Source organism: Camelus bactrianus, chromosome 3 (genome assembly GCF_048773025.1).
Source record: "Camelus bactrianus isolate YW-2024 breed Bactrian camel chromosome 3, ASM4877302v1, whole genome shotgun sequence".
Taxonomy (NCBI): domain Eukaryota; kingdom Metazoa; phylum Chordata; class Mammalia; order Artiodactyla; family Camelidae; genus Camelus; species Camelus bactrianus.
Genome location: NC_133541.1, coordinates 30502333 through 30522369, shown reverse-complemented (window position 1 = coordinate 30522369; position 20037 = coordinate 30502333). Strand labels below are relative to the sequence as shown.

Genomic DNA, 20037 nt, shown 5'->3' with positions numbered 1-20037 from the left:
ATTTGTTTTATTCACAGTTATATTCAGGGTTTAACCCATTCCCTAATACATAGGAGGCACTCCAAGAAAATTTCCACAATAAACCTGGAAAACAGGTTTTTTTAAATACTTTCAAATGGAGGATGAGTTGGGAAATAATTTGAATTCATTATCAATGCTCTTAAGATCAAATTTTGATAGATTGGTAAGAAAAGGTAGCTTTTTATCAGATCATAAAAAGAGTAAACACAACTAAACAATGTCTCACTTTTGCAAGTATTTGAAAAAACATCAAGAAATCAAGAAACTTTGTTTCCTTGTATCACACACTATCTCATGTCAACAGAAGTTGAGTTTTCTTGTCACCATAAGACTATCTCTTGTCATCATTTATAAAAAAAATACAACAATTCATCAGAGTTCACTCATTTTAAGACATGACCTCCTGTAGTATAAACCCTGACAGGTGTGAAGGTTTGGGAGTTTTTCCATTTTTGTTTTTTTGTAATGCAGGTGCCTGACTTAAGCTTTGATTGCCAAGGTATCCAGGAAGTCTATCTTCAAAGAAGTCTATCTCAAATAAACACACTGCCAGTCACATGACTAGATAAAACGCCAGGCCACCTACCCAACTGAGGCTCCTTTGTTTTAAGTCACAATTTTTCTCTTCCCAAGCTTTAAAATCTCACTTTTATGGTTTAAATTCACCAATAAAGATTGAGCCCGTGAAACCATAGGCCCCACCCTTGACCCCAATAAAGGAAGAACCCCAAGAGCTTGCTCACTCTCTCTATCCAAGACCTCGTTGTGTGGCCCCAGGTGTGCTGCGTGATTCCCAGTTTCTGTAAGTAACGAACCTTTATTTTTTCAAAGTTTCCTGTTGGTTATAGCTGTAGGGCATCTTGCAGTCATAATAAGAACCACAAGGCTGGTCCAGCCACAACACTGGTAGCCGATGGGCTCAGACCTACACATAACATCTCCCCAAACACTTTAAGTCGTTCAATTCATTCTTTCATTTTCCTCTCTGCTTTGCACACAGACCTAATAATATGTAGAAGGGCCATCAGGAACTGCTGGGGTAAAAACGCTGTATATGTCCTGTTAATGGCTTTTCAGGGGTCCAAGCATTTGACTAAAACAACTTTCCCCTTAAAGCTCTTGAAGAAAAATGACATTTATTTGTATGATGCAAGTTGTTTACATTTAGCCAACACAACATTCCTTCCTTTGCCTTGCAGCCTCAAACTTAACCGAGACCCCAGTGATCTTTTACATGGACATCTTTCTTTCTTTGTTCCGTACTTCAGATGATGCCTTATGCCCAGAGGATCACATTGCAGCTACTATTAGCTTTTCAGTAGTTTTCCACAGTCTCGGTATTCAGATAAAAATTTTCCCTCAAAGCACTTCGTTAGAACTATCTCAAGGACCATGTATCTTTCCCCACAGCTTTTATTGCCTCAGTCATTAGCTACTCACAACCCCGAAGATAAACAGTATTCAATGCAGCCGGCTCAGCTCTCTCAGCAACCGTATCTGAACTTTGGATGGCCTTTCTCTCTCAGCCTCTTCCCTTCTGTCTCATAGATTGATCCTAGATGGCTCCATCTCAAGGAAGCTATCCCGATTTGGAAGAACAATTTGTAGCTTTCTCTTTCCACACTACCCTAGGAAATAGAATAAATCATTTTTAGGAAATATTTAACTAACTTATTAATTTCTACAGTTGCTGGTGGTTGTATATAACTCATAGGAAGCAAGCATTATGCACCATTGACTTAACTGTGGGCAGGCTCAGTGCTGACATCAGCCAGGATACGTGATGTGGATGAACTGGACAGGGTTCACTCTGATTGCACAGTGCCGTATCAGACAATTGTCTGAACATCTCTTTTGAAATTGTTTGCAATTGCAATTGTTTGAAAAATAAACAAAATTTATCATAGTTAAGGATCATATGTTTGCAAGTAACGAAACTATATGCAAAATATCATAAACAAAAAATATATATAACTTTTTGAAAGGAAGAGGGTACCTTATGGCATTCATGGTCAGGAGGTGCAGCTAGGCCTCATGAGGGACATTTGCCCTCTCTGAGCACACTTCTTCAAGTCCCAACTTCATTCTTCCTCTCTGCAGTGAGGCATTCTTTGCTTCTCTTTGCACATGACTTTAGTAAGCTTCCCACTATGTCTAACTAGAGTCTCGGAGTCCCAATCCCCAAACTTGACACATGAAATCTAATTGATTCCTGCCCAATACTGGCCCATCAGCCTTGTCCAAGAAGCAGACTCATGAGACCTGCAGCCAGCACAGCAGATCCCAGAAGATTTGTTTTTTTTGAGATGAGAATGGACAGATTTTCTCCCAGAAAGCATAGGAGCAGAAGCAAATAGAGGCAGAGAGAGTGACCTACATTTTTTGAAAATACCATATTTTAATAAATATTGACTAAGTGTTTCTAAAAAGCTATATAATTTGTATATTTATTTTGTTTGTATTCTCTCTCCTCCAATTGCCAATTTTATGAAGGCAGGATATTTTTTTCTGTTTTGTTCACTGTTCAAGTGCCTAGAATAGTGCCTTGCAGTAAATTGTTGCTGAATGAATGAATAAAAGGCTTTGGATAATGATAATGGTGGTGATTATAGTGAGTGTAACCTAGAAACAAGAGAATAAGTGAATGTATGTACAAGGGAGAGTATGATTTCTGTGATAGGTTTCTTATAATTTTCAGTACTCCTCACATTCATTTTTTTCTAACCCACTATTATTTTTTATCAACTAAAGTTTTTGAAAGAACTAACCAAATTTAGTCATCTTTTTATTTTTAAGTTTCAACATAATGTCTGGTGTATAATGGGTACTCAGTGAATATTTATGGATTGATTAGAATAAGTGAATAGGTATTTATTACTCATATGACATTTTGAAAAGTGTTTTGCAAGCCATAATATGAGATTGTTATTTTCATCATAGTGGAGTTTTAGGAAAATGCTGTAGATTGAATGTTTGTGTCCCTATTGAAACCTAATCCCCAATGTGATGGTGTTTGGAGGTGGGGCCTTTGGGAGGTGATTGGGTTACAGGATTAGAGCCATCATGAATGAGGTTAGTGCCTTTACATAGGATCTCAGACGGCAATCTTGCTCCTTCCACTCTGTGAGGGTACAGGGAGAAGACCGCCACCTATGAACCAGGAAGTGGGCTCTCATCAGACACCCAATCTGCTGGCACCTTGATTTTGTATTTCCCAGCCTCCGGAATTGTGAGGAATAAATTTCTGTTGTTGATAAGCCACCCAGCCTCCAACATTTTTGTTTCAATAGCCCAAACTGAGTAAGACAGGAAATTACCTTGGTAACAGTGGCTAAGATGCATGGGTACAACTAGAGGTCAAGAAGCAAACTAGGAAGCTGACCCAAGAGTTTAGACAAGCCTTCCTTGATCTTAAGCAGCTTTTTTGTTGCGTTTTTCCAGAAGGTGTATTGAAAACTTATCTAGGTTTCTCTATAATCCTAGAAGAGGCGAAAACTTGGTTTTTGAGGTTTGCCTTGTTTTATCTTAAAATAGATACCTAGTATATACATGTCTATATGTTAACCCAATTTTAGATTAGGAGTCTAACTAGCATTTCATTTTTGTTTTTATTCCAAAGAATCACCAAAGGGTTTATTCAATTCAATACCATCACTATGCATTGATCAGTAATTCAACAAGTACATAAATAAAAGCAACTCTTCGAGAACTTTGCTGCAGGAAAGATCGTTGCTTCTTACGTCAAAAGAATGAGAATACACATAGTGAATTTTATCTAAGGACATATATGTAAAGGCATAATGTAGAATTCAGGAATTTTCTTGCAAATTCATTTTGTATAGACAACTTAATTCAATTAACATTTAACTTCCGTGTTAATCAATTATAAAGGTGAATATTATTCAGGTCCTGTCATTAGGGAACTTTGAATACATTAAATGGAGTAAGAGTGAGTGGAAGATAATACAACATACAAATAATACCTGGCAATATCAGGTGAGTCCTATATAAAAGTTAAAAAAAAATACTATGTAAGCTTAAAGGATGAAGGAATCATATAGTATCTGATCTTAAGGGTGAAAGTGTTTATAAAATATAGAGAAGTTTAAGGAAGAAATACATTTGAAATGGCTCTAGAAGAACAGATACACAGTACACTAATTCTTCAGATTTTGAAATTGAGGAATAAAAATTTCAAGAAAGAAATACAATGGCAGGAGAAAATGTAGCCCATTTTGAGGAACATCAAGTTATCAATTTAGCTGGACAATGGAGTATACAAAGGGAAGGAGAGAAAATAAGTCTACAGAAGTAATGTAAGATCAAATTGCTCAGGGCTTTAAAAATTGGGTATTAGGATTCTGTTCCTAATTCATGGGTCTTCCAAAAAGAGCAACATTGAGGTTTTAAATAGCTTTGTGCCACTGGGAGGTGAGCTCTAGAATGACTAGCCTGGCAGAATAGTTCACAAAGAATTACAGGAAGAGTCCTAAGGCTCAGAGACCAGTTAAGCCACAATCCTCTAGGTGTGTGTTCATTAGGGCTAGAGGTGGAGCTATAGCTATAGATATGGTGAGCAGGTGGAAAAGATGGAACATGCATAGACAAGAGACACTTCAGAGGTAACAGCTACAGGATTTAGTATCCAGTAGACTAGAGGAAGTGGGGAAAAGAGGGTGTCATCATTGTGATACGATGTTCTATTTGGATACTATTAGTGAACATTAGAATGCAGAGATCAGCGGACTAGGAAGCCGTCAACACAAAGGAGCTAGATAACGCCATGGAAGATAAAATATCTTATGGAAGAAAAGAGGGCAAAGGTTAGAATTCCAGGTGGGAGTAAGAAAAGAATTATAAAGAAAGGAAGAGAAGGATTTCCTGAGAAAAAGATGCATTGTACCATGTTCAGGAAGCCAATAAAGGATTGAGAAGTAGTCATTCAATTTGGCAATAGAAAGTCATTGAGAGACTAGTTCTTGTAGGCTGGCTATATTAATAACCCAGATTGCAAAGAGTGAAGTTAATGTGGAGTAGATGGTAAGAAATTAAATGTAATGAATTTAGACTATCCTAATAATTTTAGTAGCAAAGGAAAAGAGGAAAAGTGCTTGGTAGCCTAAGGTCCAAAGCAAACTTCTATTTTTTCTATTTGAGACTTTTGATCTATGATTCTCCAAGTGAAATAATTTAATATGCAATTTCACTTTATCTACTCACACACTGACTGACAAAGTACACTCTAAAGGGGTTGTGAAAGGGACAGGGTCAGTAATCTTGGCTCTAATGAGAAATTATAGTATTTTTGCTATAATGATTAGTTGGCATGTGAATGCTTAGCATATGAAAAAGCCTTCAGACAGCAGCTTCCACTATTCATTATCTTATGTCGGGGTTATTTTCTTTGCAGAAAATACCATTTGGCTGTGAATCTATCATCATTAGGAGAGGAGTAAAGATTTTTAACATAATACATATTCTCCTTCTGGACTATTGCTCCTTCTGATCATTGCTCCATCTTAACTTTCCATGTCCAGGCTCTAATTTCCTCCCACACCCTCAGTGCCTTTACAATTAAAGCTGTTTCTACTGGTCAGTCTACGTTTAAGCTCACCAGCAAATTTCTACACTATGAAAATAGGGAGCATTTTGTGTGAAAAGGCATTCCATGTCACCAGCCAATACTTTAGAAAGCCTGCAGTTGCTTCAATAGCTCAGCTGGCAAACTTCATAGTATGCTTTGTTTCTCAGCAGCATGCATCTAAGTATTGTTTAGAGGGCATTCAGATTCTCCCACAGAGACAGATTTAAACATAATTGTACACAAGCATTCAGTTCCTAGCTCTGGAACAATCACCCATTCATCAGATCCAAGTAAGACCACTTCTGCTTCCCAAAGCCAACCGGGTACTGTGGCTGTATTGATCAGATCAGGTATATTTTGTGTTGCAGAGTTCAGAAAACTTTTAAAGTAAGGGATCACATAGTCAATTGTTTGTGCTTTATAGGATAGGTAGTGTCCGATGCAATGACTCAGTCCTACTGTTGTACTGCAAAAGCAGCTACAGACAATGACTAACTGTGTGACTTTATTCCCATAAGACTCTATTTACAATATAGGCATCAGGCTAGATTTGCTTCCCTGGCTGTAGTTTGCCAATCTCTGCTCGAGAATGGACCCTGAGTGTAATATGTCATTTAACCACCCATGAGCATGAGGACCCAAGATGGGGAATCCAAATACATCATAGAAAAGATGCAAGATTCTCAGCTGATGCCAGGTCAGTTCTAGTACTTGGGTTACAGACATTTGCGTTCCATCTCAGGAATTCCTCTATACCACCTTCAACTCTATCCACCTGTGTTTTTCCTGTGCCGTGACACACAGCTTTCTCACTTCTCTGTCCTTCTCAGAGCCCACATTAATTAACAACCCCATTTAGTTTCATCCTGTTGGCTCCTGACTCTCACCTCTCTGAGTCTGACTTTTTAGCATTTTCCCTTAACTCCTAACCCCATGACCTTAGGAAAAATGTATTTAATTTTAGGGCTTCAAAGAACCATCTAGAAAAAGAAGTACACACATTTAAATGATACATTTTCTTGCCCAGTCATAAGATATTTTCCCTCTTGTTTGTTGTCTCAGATACTCCTGGGTGAAACTGCTATACCACCGCAAAGTGTCTTCAACACTGGTCTGTAGGACACCACTCTTCTTTCCTTCTCAGCCTAAACTTTGAACCTTTGAAGTCTCAATACAGTGTAGGAGAAAGAAGGCAGGTCTATATTCTGGATCTGACTTGCTTTGGTCTTCGGCAAGTCACTACTAAGCCTGTTAAAGCAAGTTATCTTGGAGTAACTGACTCCCTGCTGTGCTTCTAAGAATCTTTAGACCCACCGAGATAATCACTCTCTACCACTTGGTGAAAGTTTAAGTTTTCCAAAGAATATTTGTTTTAACTGTTTTCCATATTGAGGATTTAATTAGTATTTTTTAAAGCATTTTCTACCATTTTGGGGAAAAGTTTGAAAAACATTTCTTTTACACATAAGGAAAGAGTTTCAATGAAGTAAGGTGACCTGTTGACAATCACGTAGCTGGTTATTGCAGAGCTGAGAGTGAGATACGTCCCTACATTCTCAATCCTTAGTTCTCTTTTTTTTTTTTTCTGTCTTCTATTGCACCATTATGTTTCGCTTCACCTTAGCATAATATCCATATTAGCCAATCTCAAGCTATATTGTGAACCTTTCATAGAATCGTAATTGTCACTAGATGTAAAGAGCCCACTTGACCATTACTGTTTTAAATCTTTCCAGGTTAAATATTTTATTTGGCTTTGCTGGGATATAGAAATAATTGTTTCTGTAATAAACTTGTATCCAGCAATCTTACTAAACTCATTTGTTAATTTGAATATGTGTCTGTGGATCCTTTTGGATTCTCTACATACACAATCATTTTGTCTGTGAGTAATACCATTGTCTTTACTTTCTTTTTAGTGGCATACTTTTTTTTTCCTTTCCTTATTGTACTGGATAAGATCTCCAGTATGGTAATGCATAAAAGTGGTGATAATAGACATCTTATCTCTTTTCTGGCATTATGAAGAAAAGGTTCAATGTTTTTCCAGTAACTATGATATTAGCTACAAGTTTTTTGTAGACACTTTTTGTCAGCTTAAGAAAGTTATCCTCTGTTCTTAATTGGATGAAAGTTTTATTGTAAGTGTTGAGTGTTAATAAATGCTCTTCTGCATCTATTAAATGATACACTTTGGGGTTTTGTTTCACTTACTTTATTCTACTTCCAACCATTTTTTGTATATATTTTTTTTATTGAACTACAGTCAGTTTATAATGTTGTGTCAATTTCTGGTGTACAGCATAATGCTTCAGTCATACATGAGCATACATATATTCATTTTCATATTCTTTTTCACTGTAAGTTACTTTAAGATATTGAATAAAGTTCACTGTGCTATACAGTATGATACCTTATACCATTTATAAACATGCAGTATAACTGTAGAGAACTAAAGAAGATTTCTAAAATATGAAACTATAGGATTAACTGAAGAAAATTTAGGAATGCATCTGTGACTTCAGATTTCTTAAACAAAAGTATTTCTTAAGCAAGAGAAAAACTATCCAGAGCAAAAATTAGCAAGCAAAAATAGACAAATATATTACATTAAAATTAAGATTCTCTCTTCTATCAAAGACACCATGGATAAAACTAACACATAGGTGACAGACTGACATAAGAGGTCTGCAAAATCCAAACCTTACAAGACATTAATACCTAGAATGTATGGGGTACACCTAAAAATCAGGCAACAGAAGTAAAGAAGCATAATAGAAAAATAATCAGAGAATATGAATTGTTAATTTACAGATAGAAAACCAGAATGTCTGGTGAGAATGGGATGCTGAATTCACTATTGGTCAGACATGCTACTTAAACAACCCTGAGATACCAATTTACAGGCACCAGAGGTAATACCAGTAGGTTGGATGACAAAAAATGCTAGTAAGACGTCCTCATAAACTGCTGGTAAGAGTGTAAACTTGTATGGTTTTCTGAAGAGCAAGCTGGAAGTCTTTAGGAATTTTCTCACAGATTCACAAGGAAAGAGTACATTGTGCTTATAATTGCAGGGAGTTAAAGGCAACAAAAGCACATGCTAAGAGAGTAGATAAATAAGATGTAGTTGATTCAATGAATGCTTATGCTCCAGAAGATTTACACTGAATAAGGCTTCAAAGCATAATTTTGAATGAAGAAAGAAAGAAATCAAATAAAACTTTTAGCAAAATACCATTTATGTAAATTACAAAAATACACATGGAAAACGAGACTTTGTATTGTTAGACTATAAACATATATATCTAAATAACCATATGTCAGAACAAACATGAAATACATTATTAGCATATGCAATTAATCTGGGAAAAGAAATGAAACAAGATCTTTGAGGAAAACAGTGAAATAAAAGAAGATCTTGCACAGACCAATGACGACATGGTTTTATAAACTAGTATATAATCAATTCTGTGCGTATAAATCTTTTAAAACTATGTAATGTCACTCACAAAATTATATGTGTATGTTATATATATATATATATATATATATATATATATATATATATATGTATACATCATACACACATTCTTTTGCATGTGTATACTTACACAGAGAGACACATACACATATATATTACATGGCTGGAAGTAGTTATTCTAAGTATTAATAGTGGTTTTGTCTGTTTATGAAAAATGATTTTAATTTTTCTCTTAATATTTTTCCACATTTTCTAAATCTTTCTCAATAAATATTATATAATCAGAAAAATTAATACCTATACATATTTTAATTAAATGGGCAAAGTCCTAAAGAGAAAGGCAATTTTAAGCAACTTATTCTAAAAGTTTTTAAAAATGGAATCAGATTTCTTTTCTCGGCAGTAGCAATATCTATTACAATATTCCTTGAATGGGAAAATCATTGAAAACTCAGGATTCTGTGGATTAGCTCACTCTTAGAGTTGCAGGGTTACTGCTGATGGAAGCAATCATTTGCAAAGTCCAGAGTTTGCATGGAATGTTTATTTTGACAACACTCTAAGTGACGTTAGCTAGATCTCTAGGATATAACCTTGTTTTAGCTAGCAAAGGGGAAAAAAAGATTTGTTTGGATTATCATATAAACCCTTTTCATTATGAGTAACTATTGTATCCTTAGCCATTTGCAGATTAGTTCCCTGGGTACCACAAACTCTTTTTAAAGGTGAGTGACATCATAATTTCATTTGTAATCTTAACATTTCAAAATCATGGATCATGTTTCCAGCAAACTTACCCTTTCTTGCATAAAAACACGTAACTCAGATTACAGTCACTTGTCTTTCTTTTAAAATAAGATATAACTATTTTGCTTAAATCTCAAAAGAACAGAAAGATTCATATTTCTTAGAGAACTGTCCTTTCAGAGAGATGCCTTGGTGAGATCAAGTTTTTCTGTAAGCTAAACTGCAGTTAAAAATAAAGCAAACATAACCTTTAACCAAAGACTAGTCATGTGCCTGGTCTTCCCAGCCTGCCCTACCAGCGGTAAACATACTTTCTTGAGCTTCTGGGGCATGCACAGAAGGGAAAAAAAGAAATGAGAGATTCAAGACATTTACAAGAAGATGGACAAGAAGAACCTGCAGTCGGAGGCAAACTAGAGCATCCTCTGAACCTATCGGGTAAGATGCACTGAACTGTTTTAGGGACAAATCATTCATGTGGGTCAACGACTTGGGACAGTAACAGGTCAGAATAAAATGGATTTCGCTCTACACTAGAATTCTCCAAATGCTCACAAAGCTATTTTCAATGGTTCAATGAGATCACTAATTTTTAGAGTTCAAGAGGGGATGGCAATTATGAGAAAACTGCAGAATTGCTGCTCTTCTACTGTGTGACTGCAGTGGAAGATTTTTCATAACTATCTTCCTCTATTCACAGAACGTTCTTTTTGTTCCAAGTTTATATGAAAATTGTATGGTAATGTGTAAAATGCCCATGTGATTTTAGATATCTCACAAATGCCTAGAGCTGTTGAAAATTAGTGAGGAACCATTTGATATTATATGCTGGGCTATGATAATAAAAAACTTGGGAAATAATTATCTTTATTTGAATGAAAATTATCCTTTTAACATACAACGATTTTTCCTTATAACAATTAAATGTTATAAAAGGAGACACTGCCAATTAGCTCTTTTATTAGCATTTCCTCAAATAAGAAGTTTGGTATTACCATCTTAATTTATAGTATTTTCCAAATTGTCTCAGAAGAGCATAGCCAAAGAAAAGATCAGAATATTTTATAAGAGTTCTATTCTTGCAGTTTTTTGATGATAATTGGAATAAAATCCACTTATATTTTTCAAGCTTTTGGAAGTTAAAACAGAGAGTGTCTGCTGAAACTTGAGAACTGATCATGTCTTGTAATATAACTTCTCCCAATCATTTACATGCTGATTCCACAAAATACTTCAAGATTTTGTTTTCTCAGAACAATTGAATTATTCTGAAAGATATCTAGCTCTTCAAAATTTAATAAGAAAAAACAAATAAATAGCAACAAAACCCCTCTGTTTAGTTTTCCTTGCTGAAGTAGCTCTTGTTTGAGAAGATCCCAGTTTGGCGGTGAGGGGTCGGAGGGGTGGTCTGTCTAGTGATTAAGTGGGAAACTTCACAGTGTTTGGGAGCCTCAGCTCCCAGTGGCACTGAAGCCAGTGAAAAAACCCGTCTGGGCTCGGGTCTGATGCTCAGGACTCACACTATGTATTTGATCGGATCACTCTTGTCCCAATGTCCATGATTCTGTGCTGCTGAAGATAACCAGGAAAGGTGAGTTACGTACAGTGAACTAAAATCAATAGGCAAGTAATGTGGATTTTTTATGGAGCCTCTCTTTTTCATGATTGAAATAGCCTAGGGCTGTAGTAGCTTTTCGACGAGTTGGATTACAAAAAGCTTGAATAAAATTGTGAGAAGCATCTTTAGTTTCTGTCTACCTTCCCCAGACAGTGATAATGGATTCTATTTCTTTTTATCTCACTCAGTGCTATGCAGCACACAATGGATACTCAAATCCGTGTCAATTCCATTTTAAATTGAAGGACATATTCAGCCACATGTCAATAGATTTGGTTGCTTTTATTCTAAATTTTTTCTCTAAGCTTGTAGAAGAGTTTAAAAATGTTTATTTATTATGAAGAAATCCTCTAATTTCTGAGCATACTGGAGAAACAATTCTTGTATCTGATCTCAAACTCTTGGCTTGAATGAAGTTTTATAAAACGATTAACCTCTTTTTTTTTTTTAATTGAAGTACCCTTTCATCCAAATAAAATACATGAAGTAACCACATTAAAATATAATTTAAAAACTCACGCTCTGAGACATTTGAGGGAGCCATATTTCAGTAGGGCAATTTGGCAAATCCTATCAATATTTTAAAATTCATATCACTTGAGCCAGTCTACTGCTAGGAATATATTTGCTGGTCCCATGGATATACTACAAAATTACGCTAGGATATTATTATATCTTTTTATTATATATTACTATTATTGTATCTTATTGTGCCCAAAGATATTTATTGCAGTGTGTGTACACTGAATGTCTACAATTAGAATGTATTCTAATTCATTATAATACAGTATATTCATTCTGTATAATACATTCAGTATAATACATTCATATGGTGAAATTCAGTATAATACATTCATATGGTATAAAACTATGCAGTCATTAAGAAGAGTGAAGTAGATATATATCTAGTAATATGGAACTATTTTTAAAGTATACTGTGAAGTGAAAAAAAACAAAGTACAAAGTAGTATACATCACATATCCTCTTTTTTGCATATATATTTAAAGAACATTTGTACATGTGTACGTGTAAGGTGATGTATGGAAGAATTTTTCCTCCATTTGCTACCTACAAAAAGAGAAAACTGATCATGTGCAGGGAAACTTTCCGGCTACAGGTAGAAGAGAACTTGGACCTTATATTTTTCTTTCTGTTCTGTTTAAATTTTTCAAGTATAGGTGTGTATTATTTGTATTTTCTGAGTATCAGCAGAAATTTTCCAGTTGATCATATAATAAACCATCTTAATTTTCTCCTTCATACATTGTTATATATTTTAGAACACAATGTTATCAAATAAATAAGAAGCAGACTAACTAAATATATTACAAGTGTTCTAAAAACAAATCTGAATCTTAAGAGAGGTAGTTTTTCATCTCAATCAACTATTACAACAAACTAGAAATAAGCAAGTTATGCTATAAACTATCACTCTTGCTAAAACAATGAATGACAACTGAACAGGCAAGTTCATTTCTAGTCTATGAAATATCCTTAATCTGACAAATTTTTTAAGAATAATGTTACGGAAGTGGCTGTAATTATGGACGTAAATTACATTATTCTTATTTCATCAAAACTCATTTCTAAACTGTTTCCTGCACTCAATTCTATAACATTTGTTTATTATATGCTATGCTTGCCCTTATTCTTCTATATGCTGAAATGAACAAAACAGACAAAAAAGATCAGCTGTGGCAGTGTTTACATTCTAGTGAAGAAGGAGAAAGGGAAGAGGAGGTACATTTATTTAAATTATATAATAATGTATATATTAGAAAGGTATGCATAACAGGGAAAATAAAGCAGTGAGGGGGAATAGGAAACACTGATGGGAAATTGAAATTTCAAAAAAGATGGTCAGGGATCTGATTTTATTTGTAAGATAAAAGGTAACTAAAGCCATGTTTCTAAATAATTTTGAACATAAATAGCCTTATTTAACTTCAAAAATATTTTCAATTTTATCATGATTCTTGCTATAATTTGAGGAATCCCTAATTTTGAAAAATTAATGACCAACAGCTACAATCAAATTTGTAACACTCAAGTGTTTTTACTATTTTAAAAAGCTAGTATTTGTTGAGTGATGATTCTATGCCAAAGATTGTTCTAAGCACTTTAAATGAATCTTCTTCTGACTGAATCCTAACAAAAATTTATGGAGAGGGTAAAAGTATTATTCCTATTTTATGGATAAGAAAACAGACACAGAGAAAGTAGGTGAATGGCTTTCTATTTCTTTGAATGGAAGTTACTATAGTAATTACAGCAGCATTTTCTGTGTGTATTAATCAGGTTGCATGTTTTGTTAGAGATACAAAAATCAAAATGGCAATATGGTTTGGGGATATATTCCATTCAGTAACTCAGATTCTCAAGTTTCCACAGCCTGTGGGGAATCACCGGCCAAAATTTTCTCCAGCATTCAGCCACATCTGCATGAACCCTCTTGCGGTCTAGGAGGTTACTAGAAATTCAGTGAAGGATGCGCCTCATCCAGGGATGAGGAGGCCTGGGCTATCACTTGTCATGTAGCCTCAACATCATTGCACCTGCTTAAGCCTCAATCTCATCATTCATAAAGTGAGAAAACTTAACCTGGAGGTTTCAAAGATCCAGTCCAGCTCTAACTTCCACGACTCTAAAAGTAGAGATAGTGGTATAATGAACTCTCTCTTTAGCAAATTTCCAAGATGCCAGAAAACTAAAAAGAATTTCAGAAAGAAAGATTCCAAACTCTTTCCCCAGTCGCAGAAAAGTACGAAAAAACTGAAAGTCATACTAGGTAATACTTGAGGGTACTTCTCGCACAAAATAAGCAGTTGTTTTGAAAAGTATAAGACTGTATAAAAATTTCCATTGTGGAAAATAATGAGATATTACATACTTTGTCCTGTAGCCTATCACTAACGGTTCAGAAAAACTTACTAGTACTGGGGATTCTAACTATGGGAATGTCTAACCTAAAAATCTTTAGAAATCAAATTTGTATTCATAAGCATGTGAATTTATACGTGTTACCTTGCCTTAAGGAAGGCAGGGAGATGCAGATGTTTTCTAAGACCATATTTGTGCCTGTAACTGAGAATGACTTGAAAGGTTTTACCCCACAAATGTTTGATATGTAGTATATCATTTCTTTTCAGGGTCTGGAGGTTCTCAAGGAATGGCCAGACACTCCATCTTATATTTTATCCTGCTGAGTGCTCTGATTGACAAGAGCCAAGCCTGTTTCTGTGACCATTACCCATGGACTCAATGGTCCAGCTGCTCAAAAACCTGCAATTCTGGAACCCAAACCAGACAGAGGTGGGTGTGGACTATGTAGCTTTTCTTTGCACCCTGGGAAACCTCAAGGGCACTTAACAAAATCAAAAGTGTCACATTAAGCAATGGGAAAAAATATATATCAAAGTATAATTTTTGCAGAATATAATCTGCAAAACTACTGAATCACTATGCTATACGCTTGAAATTAATAAAATGTCAATCAACTATACTTCAATTTTTAAAAATTCTTTAAAAAAGAAACTCACGAATTTGGATGGAATTTTAGGTCTTTTCCACATAAGTTTGAAATGAAATCTACTTTTGTTCTTTCCAAAAAATTGAGGAGTTTCAAAGTAATTTAAATAAAAATCCATGTAATATTTTCAGTTGACTATTTAACTTAGAAATACTACTCAGGCTTTTTTTCAATCAGCACATAACTCTGCTTGCCTACAGTTGGTGAGTTAATTATAGAGAATTTTCCACTCATTAAATCGAGTCTAACAGAACCTCAATTGAGCAGCACTGCTAGCTATTAGCGTGACTGTTTAGCATGGACAAGAAGGCAAGAAACTGTGTTTACTTGATAACATTTAATAATTCGGTCTTTTCGTCAATTCAGACTATTCATCCCCCACAGTTTCTTTAAATCTGTTAAATGGTTTTGTTCCATGAAGAGGTTCACATGACTTGGAGGAGAAAGGCATATATTTTAATGTGTTTTAACTGTGATGGCACTTTTTAGAGATCTATTTTAGAAAGCTATTTTTACATATATAGTGTGAGTCTCATTAAAATTCCAAATGACCACCCCAATAAACCATCCACTAAGTATGTAAAAATAGACTTGTGGATAACACTCATAGCTCTCTACTGCCTACCAAATAAAGTACAACAATATATCCCATCCTTCTCAACCAGGCACTTCTCAGGTCCATCCCACAACCTCCTCCGTAGACATGTCATACTCCTCCACCTCTGATCTTTGCACATGCTGTTCCTTCTGAATGCCCTTTCCTCTGTTGCCCAGAAAATTCACATGAGGTTTTCAAAATGTATCTTTCATGTTACTTTCTCTTCTAATCTATGGCCCCATAGCACTCAGCTCTAGCTCAGCCATCATACTTACCACACAGTGTTGTCATCTTTTAAGCAATTTACAGAAACTTTTTTTTCTTTTCTTTCCCTTCCAGTCCCTTCCAGGAATTCCACCAGGGCCGGCTTCATGGATGTGTGACCCATGCCATCACACGGATCCCTGCACTGAGAAGGGCTCTGTGCTTGGCTTAATGCTCTTCCATCCCTTTCTCAAAATTCTTGACAATTTTGGAACATGAGGGCCTCCGTTTTCATTTTGCACTGGGCCCCACCAATTGTGGACTCAGTCCTGAGGTCCTAAGTGGACTATGTGTTCCTAAGAACTGCATATATGCCAACCTATCAGATTTTCCATGAAACCTTTCCTTTCTTTCACTGTAGTTGATGTTCAATGATATCTTTCTTATGGGGCTGGAGCCACAGTGAATACACTCATTCTAAGCAGGTTTTCTTCACTATTACAGGCAGATAGTTATAAATCAGTACTATCTGAAAAACTTTTGTGATCAGCTTTGCACGAAGCAGGAGACCAGAGAATGTAACTGGCAGACTTGTCCTATCAACTGCCTCCTGGGAGATTATGGACCATGGTCAGACTGTGACCCTTGTGTTGAAAAACAGGTAGGTGACACATGCGTATATTCAGGAAATCGGAATCACGATAAAATTCTGGAATTCCCAGACAGACTCAACAATCACAGAAATGCTGAATTTCTTCAATTTCTTAAAATAAACAGTCCCAGCTTCCACTGGGGGAAAAATTCCATTTAGCAATATTGGGGGGGGGGGGAGAGGGAGAGTTCATTTTGCATGTTTTATTGCCATGTGAACACCAAAAAGAAGCTCTGCCCCCCAGTATTGATTCTGCGGTGGCCCAGCTCTGAATTCCACGGCCTGTGTCCTCTGAGAGCTCAGAAAGCAAAAACATGCTAAAAAATGGGGATTTCAGTCCAAGGTTTAAAATCAGAAGGAAATGAAGGGAAATAATTAAAATGACCCCTTGCCCTTCTCTAATTTCCCTCTCCCTATGGGAAAGTTCTTCAATTTGTTTGTTGCTTCCAGCTGCAGTATTGACCCACCTCAAGCTCATCCCTGTAAGGGCACTGATTGGCCCATGTGAACCCCAGTCAGGGCAGCCGCTAAGCATTCACACATTAGGGAATCAAAAGGAACTCATTGCTAAAGCAACCACTCTCTGAGAGAAACTGTTCTAGGTCCCTTTCATACATCACCTTATTTAAACTTCACATCACATTGTTTTTCTACCCATTTTATTGATGAGAAAGTTATAGGTCATTAAGTAATTAAGTAATTTGCCCAAGAATATACCATTAATGAATAGGAAACTACATTTTGGACTTGGATTTTTCTGACTTTAAAGTTGTCCTTTAATCCTATCATATTTCTATCCTTCCCTGACTCTTTTTTTTTCAATTGAAGTTGTATCAATGTTATATCAATTTCTGGTGTACAGCATAATAATTCAATCATACATATATATACATATGTTCGTTTTCATATTCTTTTTCATTATTGGTTACTACAAGATATTGAATACAGAAGAAACTTGTTGTTTATCTATTTTATATATAGTAGTTATTATCTGCAAATCTTGAACTCCCAATTTATCCCTTCCCATCCCCTTTGCCCCCTGTATCCCTCCCTGACTCTTCGTTTTAATACTGCCCATTTAAAATCTTTTAAAGTGCAGAGAGTGTGTTAGCCTTGGTTTCCATGGTGACTTTCTCATACAAAAGAGCCCCTAATCTTTTTATTTTTATTACTTCACACTATCTTTGAGAAATGAAAGGGCTATTGTTATTACCTGGAAGATTTATTGTACTCAGGACACTCTCAGTAAGTATTTGCTCATTTGATTCCGATTTAATTTAGAATCATATGATTTCAGAATTAGAAGTCTTAGAAATCTTTTGTCCCACTTCCTCATTTTACTGATTGGAAAAGTGAGGCCCAAAAAGTATTGACTTCCTTAGGAACACACAATAATGGAACTGGAAAAAATCACTAGATAATTTAGGAAACACCACTATCGGAAAAATCACTACTGTGATTGAGAAGCCCAGTTTTCTTATCTATTTTTTGGCTTTGACCCAGCCTCAGAGTTACTCACCTTTCTCTCCTTTTCTTTCAGTTTAAAGTTAGATCCATCTTGCACCCCAGTCAGTTTGGAGGACAACCGTGTACTGAGCCCCTCATGACCTTTCAACCATGCATTCCATCTAAGCTCTGCAAAATTGAAGAAGTCGACTGCGAGGATAAATTCCGCTGTGACAGTGGTAATGTACTTTTGGAAAATGTTCAGTTTCCACTAAAAAATGACTAAATAAAGTTATTCCAATTGACTCCCAGTGAAAGCCATGATCGAGAAGTCCCACCACATTTTCAGCATGGGGAGACAGGGGTGTTATGGTACCAATTACACGTTATTCATGTGTGAAATTACAGCTTTCAAGCTATAATCATCTTGGCCACTTGCCTGATTCATTTGCTTATCAAGTACTGGTGCCCAGGTTCCTACTCCGTCATAAAACAGTAGGAGGAGGAGGGAGAGGTGGAGGAGGCAAATACTTTTAACAATTGGCTATTAATAAGCACAAGTCTAGAATCAGAATGAGCAGTTGAAAAGGAGTGACAGATTTATAAGATTTTAATATCATTTATTAAGATAAGAATATTCATATTAAGAGACTATGTCAAGGGGATGACTAGAGATGATGTGAAAAATTTTCTGGCATGGTCCATTGAATGACTCCAAGATAATTCCAAAAGAGAAGACTGAAAATGATTCAGATGATAGCATCAATCCCTTCGAGTCCAATTCTAATTCAGGTTTGTAAATTCTGATATTTAAATATCACTGAATTATAAGCACATCTTGAATATACTACTTAATCTATATGTTCTTTTGCTTATTGATAGCTCTCCAAGGCTCAGCACTTTGAGCAGTCTAGATCAGATGTCTGCCAACTTTTTCAGTAAAGGTCCAGACGGTAAATATTTCAGGCTTTGCAGGCCATACCGTCTACATTGCAACCACTCAAGTCTGGCGTCGTAGCATCCAAGCTGCCATGGACAAGTATATAAACAGATGAGCACGGCTGTGTTCCAATAGAATTTTATTTACAAAAGCATTTAGTCCATGGGCCAGAGTTCATTGATTTCTTATATAAATAGTCAGTTTAAAGTTAAAGTGAAATAGAGTTCAGATGAATAAAATCCACATCATTTCTGTGTACTCTGGAATACACTGAAAAGTAAAGCATTTAAAACTTGACAGCAGATTTCAAATTCCTATAGAGAATTGATCCCAGACTTGGATCTGTTTTTCTCCTCTTACTCCTGCCTTTGGCTTTGCCAGTCTTTTTCTGAATGTCAGACAGGAATGCTGGTGTCAGGGTTTTCCTAATGTGCCCCACCCCCTAAATATGAGTTGAGAGATATCCTTTATGCCTACATGAATAAGGTCATGTCACATATTGACAAAAGAGGGAATATGAGAAAAATCTAATGGCAATGGCTGAGGAGAATACAGACTTAAGCATTATATCCAGAATATTAAGATAAAGATCTAGAACTGAAGCACAACAATTTGAACCTTGAAGGGTAGTTTTTAGAACAGATTACCAGGAAGAACTCTTTTATTCAAAAGATAAATCTATGAAACATATTACAAAAAGAGTCTTATTTAGGCCAAAAATATCTGCAAGTTTGAGAAGGGTTTAGATACATCCATGGGCTGCCAATTTGTAACAATGAGCAATTTCACGAACATGAGTGGTGTAGGCACAGCTGACCTCTAGTTCATCAGCAATACGTGCTTAGCTACTTATAGATACTGAACTATTGAAATGCATCTGTAAAGGCTGGTAAGCAGCTGCTACCCTGAGCTCTCTTAGTGACTTCTGCCCTACTGTCCAGATTCCTTCACCAGGAGTTCCTAGGTCTTCCTAGGATCCAGCCACTAACTTGCTAATCCCTGGCACAAAGGTGGTTGGCATCCATTCTGATTTGTTGGTGCCACAGCCTATTGGTTGTTAAATATTCCACTGAAGATGATACACTGCTGTGCTCTCCTAAAAACATCCACTGATGCTACTCTCAGAGGGAATACAAGGTTGGATGGACCATTATCTGTCTGATTCAGGATGATGTTTGGCTCCGAGAACAAAAAACTGTCTTTCCTTTTCTCT

The 20037-nt window shown here is 35.9% G+C and overlaps 1 protein-coding gene across 2 annotated transcripts in view; it reads left to right on the top strand.

Annotated features, from left to right (window-relative positions):
* Positions 1–681: 681 nt before the first annotated feature.
* Positions 682–20037, top strand: part of C6 (complement C6) — a 67005-nt gene continuing 47649 nt past the window's right edge. The window contains exons 1-4 of one of the 2 annotated variants that reach the window (XM_074357549.1): positions 682–823; positions 14605–14767; positions 16291–16447; positions 17979–18123. In XM_074357549.1, coding sequence (XP_074213650.1) covers positions 14625–14767; positions 16291–16447; positions 17979–18123 — 445 coding nt within the window. In that variant the 5' untranslated portion in view covers positions 682–823; positions 14605–14624. Of the gene's footprint in view, positions 824–10122; positions 10275–14604; positions 14768–16290; positions 16448–17978; positions 18124–20037 lie in introns of those variants that run through there. The other variant, XM_010957347.3, reaches the window with a different exon arrangement.